This window comes from Mixophyes fleayi, chromosome 2 (genome assembly GCF_038048845.1).
Source record: "Mixophyes fleayi isolate aMixFle1 chromosome 2, aMixFle1.hap1, whole genome shotgun sequence".
Taxonomy (NCBI): Eukaryota; Metazoa; Chordata; class Amphibia; order Anura; family Limnodynastidae; genus Mixophyes; species Mixophyes fleayi.
Genome location: NC_134403.1, coordinates 231,798,224 through 231,812,820, shown reverse-complemented (window position 1 = coordinate 231,812,820; position 14,597 = coordinate 231,798,224). Strand labels below are relative to the sequence as shown.

Genomic DNA, 14,597 nt, shown 5'->3' with positions numbered 1-14,597 from the left:
TAGCAGGTAGAGCAGTGGTACTGGAAAAGCTGGGTCCAAACCTCAGAAACAGTTGGGAATGGATTAGATTTTGGGTCTAATCTGTAGGTCACAGGATTTTCAGCATGGAAGATATTTTCAAGCAGGTCTTTCAAGCAAGTGATGTTTATTTGCTCTTCACTGGTTAAAAGTACCAGTGATCAGGTCAGATGAAACAAGAAGAACATTTCAGTGTACAAGACAGTGCTTTTTATACTGATTTGGACACAGGCTATTTTTAGAATCAGGATGCAATGTGTTTACACAAACATGACTTTACATGCATTGCAAAGCTAATATTATTTACGCTTATCTGTGATATCTGAGAACCGTGCTGTGATATCCTGCATCTTACAGTGGACAGCAAGTCTAATTACATCTTCCTATGACCCTCACACATCAAAAGGTCTAATTAGCATGAGATTAGCATGAGTCCTTTCTTTCAACAGTTACAGAATACACATTTCTTCCAAAGAAAATAATTCTTCAGGAAAAAGTTGTAAACCCCAAATAAGACATTTCCTTACAACAAGAAATACAAAAGACTTTCAAAACAAAGGCTTATTGTATCAAACATATACATCAGAAATAAGCCATTTCCTCTAGAAAGGTTAAAACAGAAAAAACTAATTTTCTCCCCTTGGTCTCATAAATTAAAGATTTCCCTTACCAAAATATACACAATATCAAAAATAAGTGCATGTGCAATTATATAAATAAGCGCCCTATGCTATTTCCTTTAAATTAATTTATACTAGAAGTTATCTATCAGTGATCCAGTCACAATTACATATGATGACTCTCACATTCTTGAATTCACCTATAGCTGGTACACTCCAGAATACAATAATAGTATCAATCAAACAAAAGAAAAAAGGGATTCCTATAGGAATATGCTACAGATGCAGGGCTGTAGGATGCGTCCAGCCCGTACAAATTAATGGTTCAAACCAAATCTCAGGAGATGTTCTCATCTCTATTGGTTTCTGTCTACTATATTGGATACTTTCAAATATGCGTCCATACATGGTTAAGTAAAATACAACAATGACCAACACATATCTAATATGATTAGTAAGCTAATACTTTGGCAGAAATGTAATAGGTCATTCTGCATGAGATTAACATTAAGGCTGTGGATGTATTATATATGTATTTATTTTGTGTCATTGCTTACAATATTTTCATTTTCTACACCCCATTATAACATAAAAATGATAAGAATATAAAATAATTGCAAAAATAACTCATGGCTATTATAATGCCCCTATAAGCACACTTTCTCCCAAACCCAAAATAGAGCTTCATGGCTCAAGTCTCACCCGTAACCCATATATAAAATAAATAAAAGTAGTCTACAGCAATTGTTTTCAGTTCATTGATGTTTGTGTATCCCCAGTTTTGAAGTGCACTTTCTCAGATCTATGCATGTTGCACACAGTATTCCGTTCAAGGTGTCCTGTTCAATGTATACCGCCAAACATTTTTTAGTTTTGGATTGGGACAATATGCACATACCTCTTCAAAGCAGGTAACCCTGCATGGGATGGGGATGTATTTGCCTTATATTATAAAAAGTGTGTCTACTTTACCTTCACAACCCTTTCCAGCTTGGCCTTAATATCTGCAAGCTCCAATTGGGCTTCTCGAAGGTTGCTTTTGAGCTTCTCATTTTCATTGAAGGCACTCTCATACAGCTAGTAAAGAAACAGAGTAAACATATAAAGCACACAGTGAACAAAAGGTGTACATTGTATGTATGCAATTTAGTTAATCTGGCAATTGGACTATCTTTGGGCTCAAGAAACGGACAAGCTAGTATACTCAATCACTTTCGGCATGTGAACTATGTTCTTCTTAATTGTCGTCACATATCTACTTTGTACACCTGTGACCCTCTTTAAGCTGAGGACCAGGGACATACTCTACAATGACACCACTGAGTGGGTTAAAACAGCATTTTCATGTGTGCTGATTTTCCCAGAGTGCGTATTTTTTATAAATCCAGGCTCCGGATATACCTGTATCATCATTAGTCGGCAGTTGTTTTTGTAACGGTTTACTGAATTTGGCACCCAAACTTAGGTAGCATTTTTTATGGCCTGAGCAAGCAACATGTTGAATGTCTAAACAGCTTTCCGTTTCAAAAGGATCATAGCCGTATTTTAGAGAATCACTATAGTTATTAAAACAGAGAAAAACAAGCCAGGGGTCGGTATATCCCACATTATACATGGTACCGGCTGCTTGGCAATAAGCCTGTGCTGTGTGGCAATATAAATGCCCATATATGTATACAAAACAAAAAGACAGTTGTCAGCGCTTATCCTTTACACTGCAGATCTGTGTGTGTCTAGCAAAATGAAAACGAGGTATTAGTTCATATTTTGTTTAAAACATTTAAGCCTGCATCTCAGCGTCAAGGGCACCTCATTATATGCAGGTCCTACACTGACCTATATGCTTTAAACACCATTAAAACGCAGTTAAAATAAGATGCACTCACCTTCCAGGTATAGGGGTTTACATCTAGCAAGGGCTGGCTTGTGAGCCACACCCAAATGTGCCTTAAATAGGCTTTATGGACAGCTGCTATGACAATAAGGCAATATTTTAAAACAAGCCCGCGCTCGGTATATCCCACATTATATATGGTGCCAGCTGCTTGGCAATAAGCCTGCGCTCGGTATATCCCATATTGTATGTGGTACCAACTGCATGGCAATATAAATGCCCATATATGTATACAAAACAAAAAGACAGTTGTCAGCGCTTATTCTTTACACTGCAGATCTGTGTGTGTCTAGCAAAATGAAAACATGAGGTGTTAGTTCATAGTTTGATCAAAACATTTAGGCCTACATCCCAGCGTCAACGGCACCTCATTATATACAGGTCCTACACTGACCTATATGCTTTAAACACCATTAAAATGCAGTTAAAATCAGATGCACTTACCTCCCAGGTATAGGAGTTTACATCTAGCAAGGGCTGGCTTGTGAGCCACACCCAAATATGCCTTAAACAGGCTTGATGGACAGTGTTGAAGTTGTATATATAATAATAGTAATAACATTTATTGTCAGCAACCTGATTTGCAATATTATTATATATTATTGTTATAATACATATTATTATATTGAGGAATTGCTGGTATAATACTGTGAAAAGGCTAGGAACTATATCTTGTGCAAATGTCTCTTCTGAGAAAGTAGATCCGTGATTCATTGTAAGCCATTGACCTCTGTGATGACATCATTTTGTAAACACACCCACTTGTAAAAGTTTTTAAATTAACCTGCAGTCAATTTAGAGCAGGCACTTTGCTAAGAATCCTGGTCTGCAGGCTGGTAACTATGTAAGATCTAAAAGTGAAGTAAAATCTCTTTTTATTGCAAAATCTACAATTAAACTGGACAATATTTATTTATTCTGGAAATTAACTCAACAAGATTGGAGCTTCTAAAGGATTTTTCAATCTTTCTGCTATGGACAAACCTTAGCTTATCAACAAGAGAGTGGAATAAGGAAAATGGTAAGATATTGTTTTATTTATGGAAGAGCTGAAGGCTTGTCCATTAGTTGAAAGTTGCTAAAATTAATTCTGGGACACTGAAGGTAAACTTTTGTCCTGAAATAGCTATTTCAAATGTAGATTTTGCTGTAAAAATGTAAGTTTAAATGTAGTTTTATATGAATTTTCTCATGCTGTCGCAAATCTAATATTAAGTTGGTTATATAAATATAAAAAAATAGGTATCTTATTTAAGCATGCCAATTGAGAAAACTGTACTATTTGATTTAATGTATATTTTCAGGCCTCTGTAAATTTGAAAGTAATGTGTATATTGTTGCATCATGCCAATAGTATCAGCTTAAAATAGCACTGTATTTTTAATAAGTTCATTACTATAAGTTGAAATTCTTGGGAATCCTAAAATGACTGCTGTGTAAAATGACGCATGTGTCGGCCATTTTAAATTCAAGCATGGTGTTCATGCAATAATATATTGTATAGTATATGAAAAATGATTCCTTTTGTTGACATGTTTGATAAATATATATATATATATATATATATATATATATATATATATATATATATACATATTGTAAAGTATTTTATAGAAATGTGAGGTAGAGTTGTGACAGCATTGAAAAATTCAAAATTGTAGTTAATTAGGAGATTTGTAATAGATTAAGAAACTAAGTAATTTAAAACGTTTTTTTTCTGTGTCTAGTTTCAAAGAAGTCTAAAAATGAACTCATAGTTAGCAGGCTTACAGGAGAACTTTGCAGACCTGTGTTTAAAATCTAAAAAAAGAAAATTAAAAAAATTAAAAAACTTAGAAAGAGAATTATGTTGTCTGTGCAGGGTCAGTACAATGTAAATTGGCAGTTTAAAACTTGTATTGTTCATTTAAAATTTTGAACAGGCAGTTGTGATTACCTGGAATCTTAAATGAGTAATCTGCATATCTTTGTTCCTAGTATTCAATAACATTGTTCTTCATAAAAGGATATGTTTACTGTATAAACAGATACTGCAGACCATTGAATAGGGCCAGACTATTCCTGAGGGGGGTTTCAGAAACTCACAATGGAATGTTTATGAATGAACAGATAGCTTGAATACTGCATCTGTTTAACATTTGATTAGAAAAACTCTTGTATAACTAAAAACGTATTCTTTTGTTGTTACAAGAGGCCAAGGATTCCAGCTAATTAGTCTATTAAATACACTTTAAGTAATTACAATATCTCTTCATAGATTTGTGTTGTAAGTTGTATAACTATGATTTTGCAAGCATACTAGTGACTATAAATATAAATACGTTTAGAAAGATACTAAAATATTAATGAACAATTATATAAAGATTTTTGTAGATTATATCCAAGGAATGAACAAATAGTCACATGTATGCAAGTGTGAAATAATAGATATAGATATACAGTAAGAGAATGATATTATGAAGTCATGTTTAGTCTTAAATGAACAAGTTTTTACTAACATATCTGATAAAATCATTTTCCAAGATTTTAAATTGTTTTACTTAGAACTTATTTTATTATTAAGATTTTAGTCTACTGTCTATTTCGATGTTAATTAAGTGCATTTTCTCATGGTAACATTTCCTTCCACACCTAAGTATTTAACATATGTTTGTGGATGCTTACAAAAGGATGTGCATATAGATTAAGTTACAAGGTATATTTTGTTTTTCTTTGCTAACTTAATTAACATTAACCTATTCATTCTTTGTTCCCAGGAGAGCCAAACAGGGTGGAATCCAAGGCCAAATGTTAATTTCTTTTTACAGGAGACAACCAAAGTTATTTGTTTTTTTTTAAATCAAGTAATTTAATCTAGTTCAAACATATCGTTCAAATTGTTATAAAATACTGATTATATTTTATTAATGTTTTTTTCTCAATTCATTTAGGATACACCTACAGGATTTAAGGACTATTACTTTAAAAAAAATGCTTTGCTTGAATATTACTAGGAAATTAATTGATAAAAGTATACTGTATACTGAATTTGGACATCTTTCTGTATCAATAGAATTTATATTTATATTTTAGTCAAATTTAAATAACCACTGATATAAGTACATTTGCTAGAAATAAGTGGATATGTATTAGTGGATATTTATAATTTTTTTTCAGAAATCATTCTTGTTGATCTAGTTAATTTTAAGGTTTAGGCACATAGATTTAAGAAATAACAAATTGTGCAGAGATACAGAATTTGTGATATGCCTGATACATATGAATATATGAGATGTATGAATGCAGCATACTAGTGTGATTTTAAAGAGATATTGATAGAACTATTACCTGAACAAAGCACATGGGTAAGTGTGTTAATGAGTAAAAGGAAAAGACTAATTGAATATATATATATATATATATATATATATATATATATATATATATATATATACTAGCAGAATACCCGGCGTTGCCTGGGATTTAAAGAATTTTAAGGCACAACTGTGTTACAAAGTGTTTCTCTGAGTTTGAAGAGACCAGTTACTGAATGAAGCGGTATTAAACCATTTCCAATATTTAACAAATGAGCAGCAAACTGACCGTCCATTGTGTTGCCATGCAGAGAAACTCTCATATTTGTGGTTAGTCGCAAAGTGCGAACATGCCTGCAAAGATGTGATGATTTAAGGCATGCATTAATTTCATCCGCCATTGTTCTTTTTTGAATGACCGGCAATGTTTGTGGAAAATCTCCAGCCAATACAACAGTGACTCCACCCATTAGTAAATCATTGCGTCTTAAAAATTGAAGTGTTTGATTGAGAGCCTGTAAAGCATTTTTGTGTGACATGGTGCATTCATCCCATACAATGACCTGACATTGCTGCAGAATTTGAGCTTTTTCTGTTTGTTTAGTGATATTGCAGACGGGAGTTTCACTTCGGGCCAGATTAAGCGGTAACTTGAAAGCTGAATGTGCTGTTCTTCCACCAGGGAGCAAAGTTGCAGCAATTCCAGAAGAGGCCACAGCAATAGCTATCTTGGAATGTACTCGAATTTTAGCAAGTAACAACTTGATGAGAAACGTCTTACCTGTTCCTCCGGGTGCATCCAGAAAAAATATATTTCCCCTTTTTTTTGGAACTTCTTCCAAGACATTGTTCCAGACATTCCAGAGTTATGGTCGTTTTAGATGATTTTTAGTTGTTACCCCCCTCGCCGCCCTCACCCTTAGGAGTGCCCACCCCGTAATGAAGTTCAATTTTAAATTATTTTAGTTGCCTCCGTCATGTTTTAATACACTCGTATGCAAAATTTCATGATCTTCGCTTGAAAAATGTGGATTTGTATAGAAAGACAGAAGGACAGAAGGACATATTTTCTCTTTTATATATTAGATTATATATATATATATATATATATATATATATATATATATATATATTGCTATTTTATGAAATTTGGTAGTTTGTAAAAAAAACAGGTATAGTATGATGGTGCATATCAGTTGGAAATCACAGGAAATGTCAAAATTATGTTGATTTTTATTTGTTTTCTTCTGTTCTCTCTCCTTTCCCCTGAGTAAGTTCCCGATATGTTTTAGAATGAAGCTGCTTATGAAAATATTAAATAATTATAAATGTTTGATAATGACAGAACCTTTGGTTTATAATTAAATTGGGAGTTAAGAATTCAAATTAATCATGTTGTAATAACATTCTGTGGTCAATAGGGGCACTCTAACAACTCAACTGGGGTTTGATCTATATGGTTGAGTGAAATTTATTTTAAACCTCCCCTACTGTGGGGACCTGGGGAATTCGATTTATTCACAGAGAGTGGATGAGGTAAGAAAATATCGTTCTATACTGTTATTAAATCTTGTGTTGATAAACCGAATTCCTGCTTTGAGAGTCTATCAGAGGTGCTGGTGCTAAAGGGACAGCGGTAATATTGGTATAAATAGTCCTAATGCGATTGTTATAACCAGCATTGGTTTGTTTGCTTAGCAAACACATATTGTGTTCCTGTATTGCCACGTATTTAAACAATCGTTTTGATAGCTATTATATATGTATAGTATAATCACTTGTTAAAGCCTCTGAAAAAAAATATTACCATTGTTTGGGAAATCTATTTTCTGTACAGAAAACAAAAGGTTGTGTGTGTGTATGTGAATGTTATGCATAAAGACAAAAGTATACTGGTAACGGAATATAGGTTTTTGCACGTGCGCCTAATACTAATCACGATGTTTACTGATAACTAGTTTGAGCGGTGCGATTTGACCGCATGGTAAGGTCGTGATTGAGTATTGGGAGGGCAGCGTGGAACTGTTGAAAATTGATAGCGCTTTGGTTCAAGTGTGTCTGACGAGGCACGGTAAAAAGCAGACCTGACAACAAAGGTTCTAAGTGTGAACAGGATATAAAGAAACCTTTTTGTGAGTGGTGTTCTGTTCTATCAAAGAGCAGGGGATAAAGAGACACCACAGAGTATACATAGCAGGTATACTCGAAGCGAAAATAACAGGTTTTCGCGGCATTCCCAATAGTAATCACAAAGCTTACTGATAGTTAGTATCTGTAAGCGGTGCGATCAGACCGCATGGTTGATTTTGTGCAGCCGTGATTGTGACTTGGGAGATGTGGGAGGAAATACGCTGCAACCACTGATATTCTTGATTGATATCAGTTGCTAACAGTGGTAAAGTACTCAAACTAGGAAAGGCATTGATATTTTTAAGGGGACATACCTGTTGAAATCTTCCAGGGCCCAGAAGTCTTGGCCAGTTGTGTGCTGCCTAATGAATGGCCGGTTGGTTCGGCAAAGTATGTTATGTATAATAAATACGGTGCGTATGCAACGGCATACTGCGACAAATGGGTCAAGATGACCCGGGAGTGTGTGAAACCTTTCCCAAACAATAGGGAGTTTTAATTCAGAGGTGTTGAATAATGTTAGAGATAAGGTACGGTTGATTAAATCAACAAAAGTGAGAATTGAAAATGATGACTGTTTAAATCTGTGGCAACTTCAAAGGGGCATGTAGCAGGATAGCAAAGCGAAAGGTAGCGCAGTAAAATGAAGTGAGCGCAAGCTGGAAAGTTTAAACAAAATGAAAAAAAACTTATATAGATCAAATTTGTATTTTAAGTTCACAAAAAATAAAATAGTGACTTAAACATAATTGCGTGTTTAAATTTTTGACAGTATGCATCCGCCAATACCTTTGTGTTCCACAGCCAAAGTGGCCAATCAGAGCAGAGGGGAGGAGCAGTGCACGGCTCAGCCCCAAAACTATGGTTGACCATCAGGAAGCTGGGACATCTGGGTTAAATAAACAAAGCATGGCTACAAGTAAAGAGGTGATAACAGTAATTACAATAGTGAATATTACAAATATTGTAAATGCTAATATGTAGAATCAACTCATGTGAATTGTAACCTAGAAAAAAATAATAATTACTGTTTAGAAATATGGCAACATGATGAAATTTAAAACAGAATATAGTTGCGCCAGCGTTTAGTGCGTAAGGATTATTTATGAGTTATTGGAAAATGCTTAATGTTAAACTGTTTATAAAACAGATTGTAGAAGAACGGTCATTATCAAATGTTCTAAATGAAAAATCCATATATATAGTATGCATGTCCTTGAAAAATTATATTAGTGTAATGTGTAATGGAATAACGTGTATTATGAATTCTCATATTTTCTCTCTATTATATATAAATTTGCTTTCACAGGTCAGCAGCAGAAATCCTTGTTTGGTTGTTTGTTTTTCTCCCCCCCAATAGATATTAGGAGAAAAAGGGGGGGTTTGAAAAGTTGTGATAAGAAGATGCTAAAATATGCGATTTTTGGACGAATGACAAGACTCCATCTTACCATGCCAAAGATTAACATCATGATGTCACAACAATGACAGAAAATATTCTCTTAGACATTTTTGACAGGGATAAGATATAGCCTAATTAGGAGTTGTTCAAATCTGTGTTTCACTATCCAGAGGTTAGCCTGGTGTCAGAAGTAAAATAAGGCAGACGTTTTTGTTTGATCTCTGCATAGAGGAATGAGTTGGAAGACATTTTGTCTCTTCTCCTATAGTCAAAGATTACCGTGAATTGTAAAAATGTATCTATTACCACAACTAATTTCAAAATTGTATTATATGTATATCTTTGAGTCAACAATAGTCAACAAAATGCACATGGACACATTCTGGACAATCCATATTTGCATTAGAAATTATTGAGTGGATATCTGATTGCACCTTTGTCACTTGTGATATTGCACGCACAGATTACTGTCTTTTAGAATTTTTCGTCATTTATGTAGGGTGTGGGATTTGTGAAAACGTTTGTGTATAGTACAGTAGATTTTTATAGTCTGGTGGTATATATATATATAAAGAAAGGGATTAATTATGTAGACCTGATCAGGGAAATGTTTTGCTGTATAATAGATTTAGAAAATGTTAAGTAGGTTGTCATATCTTGATGTTCTATTGCAATTTAGTTCAGAAGGTTATCATTATGTCTTTACATTATGTGATTACATCCGGATTTAAACTGGTCATTATATAACATAGTACTGGATATATATATATATATATATATATATATATATATATATATATATATATATATATATATATATATATATTATGCACAGTGTAACTTAGGTGAGGGATAGAAGTAAGATTGTTTAGAAGGGGTTAAAGTTAGTTTATTGTTTTACTACCTTAAGAAAAATGTATTGATTTTATTGTTTTAAGAAAGATAGCATGCACCTTAGCTTAATGAAGGACAAGGGAATTGTGATCAATTATTGAATATATATATTAGGTACTGCCGTTAGAATTGAGCAAAGTAATGACTGAGCCAAGCTTGATGTGGCCAGAGGGTTATCTTTTGGTTTTGCACAGCATCATAATCACTTTCAGACCTCTATCTAACTTTCATTTTTTTTTTAAAAAAAAACAATTTTTGTTTGGGGAAACAGCCACATGTCATGACATTTTGAGCTGTAACAATGAAGTGACTGTCAAATATTTGATTACCATAAGTCAAACAACTGGAAAAAGAAAAAGAAAAAAAAAAAAGGGAGTTTGAAGATCCTCTCCCCAGACTTGTGAAACACTGACTGTTACAAGTAGAAATTTACTGTGTTCTGGTTATGTAATAAAGCAATGGGAATGATATTACCAGGTGTTGAAGACTGCTACCACATTACTGAAGGTTGTGAAATGAGACACTTGGATCCACTCTACCATTTGTAATAGGAACACCAAGCCATCAAAAGACCAAGCAGAAGAGGGAGAAATACTTCCACAGCTTGAGAATGTGTTTCAGGAACTGAAAGATTGATTGGTACAAGAAAGACAAATCAGCGAAGAAGAATGAGCCGTACATGCTGGCCACCACGTCTTTTTCTCCTCATTGATTTCTATATGTTCCAGCATCATCTATTTTCAACTACAGAACGGGGGGTTTTGAGAGTGATTCTGAATATGCTGTTAAGGTTTTAAAAAGGTAAAAAGTGAAGTCCAGTTCATTTCTTTGTTCAATCCACAAATTTAAAAGAAATTCATTAGTTTAGAGATTAGATTTGGGATGATATATTGAGCATATCTTACTGGTTGAACAGATGAACAAAAATGGAAAATGATAGGATAATCAATGGTCAAAATACACACTAGTAGAAACATCTGGTACAGTGGAAGGGTCATACTTAGGTTAGGACAAATTGAGTTAAGCACTACATGGTCAAATCAAAGGAAGAATTTTTTTTTATTATTATTAATACACTTTTTAAAATTATTATATTATTGGGTACTACAAGAGAGTGGACTGTTGAAGTTGTATATATAATAATAATAATAACATTTATTGTCAGCAACCTGATTTGCAATATTATTATATATTATATATTGAGCAGCACAGTGGCCTAGTGGTTAGCACTTCTGCCTCACAGCACTGGAGTCATGAGTTCGATTCCCGACCATGGCCTTATCTGTGTAGAGTTTGTATGTTCTCCCTGTGTTTGCGTGGGTTTCCTCCGGGTGCTCCGGTTTTCTCCCACACTCCAAAAACATACTGGTAGGTTAATTGGCTGCTATAAAAAAATTGACCCTAGTCTCTCCCTCTCTGTCTGTCTGTCTGTGAGTGTGTGTCTATAATATGGAATTTAGACTGTAAGCTCCAATGGGGCAGGGACTGATGTGAATGAGTTCTCTGTACAGCGCTGCGGAATTAGTGGCGCTATATAAATAAATGATGATGATGATGATGATTATTGTTATAATACATATTATTATATTGAGAAATTGCTGGTATAATACTGTGAAAAGGCTAGGAACTATATCTTGTGCAAATATCTCTTCTGAGAAAGTAGATCCCTTATTCACCTCTGTGATGACATCATTTTGTAAACACACCCACTTGTAAAAGTTTTTAAATTGTCCTGCAGTCAATTTAGAGCAGGCACTCTGCTAAGAATCCTGGTCTGCAGGCTGGTAACTATGTAAGATATAAAAATGAAGTAAAATCTCTTTTTATTGCAAAATCTACAATTAGACTGGACAATATTTATTTATTCTGGAAATTAACTCAACAACAGCTGCTATGACAATAAGGCAATATTTTGAAACAAAACCAGAGGAAAAACAAGCCCGCGCTCGGTATATCCCACATTATATATGGTACCAGCTGTTTGGCAATAAGCCCATGTTAGGTATATCCCATATTGTATGTGGTACCAGATGCTATAGTTATTGCAAAATTTTGGACATCTTCTCCTCCACACTACATAACACCTCTGTTTAGAACATCAGTGAATGAAAAGAGTCAACACTACTGAATACTGGAGACTGGAATGAGGTTGGAGATTCAGAGGATGCACATTGAATGCTAAACCAGACTGGATATGAAATATAGCTATCCATCCTGGAGCAGCATTCAATACACACCGCCTATACAAACATATTGGTGGTTAATACACAAGTCCTCTAGCATGTCAGGTGGAAGAAACAGAGGAGGGAGGCTGGCATGTAAACTCCACAATGCTATGTGTCGAAGTCAAATAAATGGATATGGTAATTTCAAATTAATATCTATCAATCTGATTGTCTATATCTGAAATTTTGCGAATAGCATGCTACGGCGTGGAGGAGCGTAATTAACCACAACACGTGCGAACACTTATACACACATTTACACGAACACATACGCTTGTAATTAGTTCATATTAAATATAGTTCCAACACATAGTTATTTGTAATTAAATATAGCAGAGTTTATAGTTAAGTATTATAATGTTATATACACTTTAGTGAGATCTAAGGTTCAGGATACAGGAAACATATCATGTCTAGTATCATTCTAATCCGCTATTTATCCTCAGACGTCCGGTTCAATCGCCTAAAGGATCGCACCTTGCGTATGCAAGATATGGATTATAGGGTATAAATGATCAGAATGGTATTTTGTGTGTAATGTAAATAGACCAGTTTGAACCAGCTTTAGGCGGGAAAATTAGTATGCATCTTTTGGAGAGCTGACCCCCATCCTTGGAGGGCATCGTTTGAACTGGCCAGTGACCTGCATTACACTGGACCGCCCTGAAGCCTGAACCTATGGAAACATGCCAAATCATCAGTATTATTTTCTGTATCATTCAACTGTATATAAGCAGGAGTTCTGGGTCCAGTAGGGTCTCTTCTCGACCACAGACTTCAGGACTGAATGATTGTATGCTGGATCCAGGGCGCCTGCGTATGTAATCGGCTGTACTTATTTTATTGAATTGTTACTCTGCTACTTTTTGCTATTAAATCGCATTGTGATTTGGAAGCACACAACTTGAAGTAGACAATCATCATTGGATAGCGACTAGACGTACATAACAAATTGAGGGCTCATCAGCGGAGATCACGCTATCGGAAGATTCGCAAAGCCTACGGATTTCGGTTCCTGAGCAAAGGGTGAAGACGCGTCATATACAGGTAAGAACGCAATGTGTTTGAAGCCTGTTTATCATTCTGTGTTGTGAAACCGAATGTCCATTTTTGTGTAATCCAAAGAGCGCTGATTTGAATCTAGGGACAAGAAAGAACTCTATTTCTTTTTATTGTCACTGTGCGTTTTAATTGGATTTGTTTTGCATAGCGCATGTGTACTTCCTGCATTGCGTATGTGTATTGGTAGTGTTGCCACGTGTTTAATCAGTCGTTTTGATATATAGTCCTGTTATATTTATAGTATGATCAATTGTTAAAACCTCAGTAAAAGTCATTATAATCGCTTGAAAATTAATTTTCTGCACTGAAAACAAAAAGGTGTATGTGTATGTATATTTGTGAAAAGTTGATTTACTGTTAAAATAAAATAGAGAGGATTGGTTGCTGTTTGACGAGACAGGTATACATGGCAGGTATACTGGTAGCAAAAACAAGAGGTTTTCGTAGCACACCCAATAGTAATCGCAAGCGGTGCGATCAGACCACACGGTACAGCGTGAGACCGTGATTGTGACTTGGGAGGGTAGCTGGAGAAAATACTCTGGCAAGGTTGGGTAACACCAGTGCTACCAGTTGTAAAATACTCAGCAGGTGTGCTGGAAAGGCAGGGTATTTCGAAGTCGATACTTTTGTCCTCCCAGTTTCTGTGTTAGGTTTTCCTCATTGGTTACGCTGACAATCGCGTGTTGTTGTTCAGTTGTATTTAGTCAAGAAGAAGTGAGTGGACGCAACTTGTGTAATTTGTCCACGGCCAATAAAAATCTCTAGTGGTAGTTGTGTGCTGCGAAGTGTTGTGAAAAGTTTGTGTCCACGTGGGTGCTAAGCAAACACTAGAGATGGTCAATGATGTACTACCTAAGGAAGGGCCGATTGGTTCAGCGAGGTATATTATGTTTAAGAAATATGGTGTGTACGCAACGGTGTACTGTGAAAAATGGGTCAAGATGACCAAGGATTGTGTGAAACCCTTTCCCAAGGTTGGTAGTTTAGATTCAGAGGTGTTAAATAATGTTAGAGATAAAGTACGTTTGATTAAATCAACAAAAACGAGAATTGAAA

General features: G+C 34.9%; 1 protein-coding gene across 1 annotated transcript in view; it reads right to left on the bottom strand.

The window, feature by feature from the left end:
- Positions 1–14,597, bottom strand: part of LOC142138731 (protein phosphatase 1 regulatory subunit 12B-like) — a 233,301-nt gene that overhangs the window by 60,730 nt on the left and 157,974 nt on the right. The window contains exon 4 of the mRNA XM_075195611.1: positions 1,611–1,715. Coding sequence (XP_075051712.1) covers positions 1,611–1,715 — 105 coding nt within the window. The remainder of the gene's footprint in view (positions 1–1,610; positions 1,716–14,597) is intronic.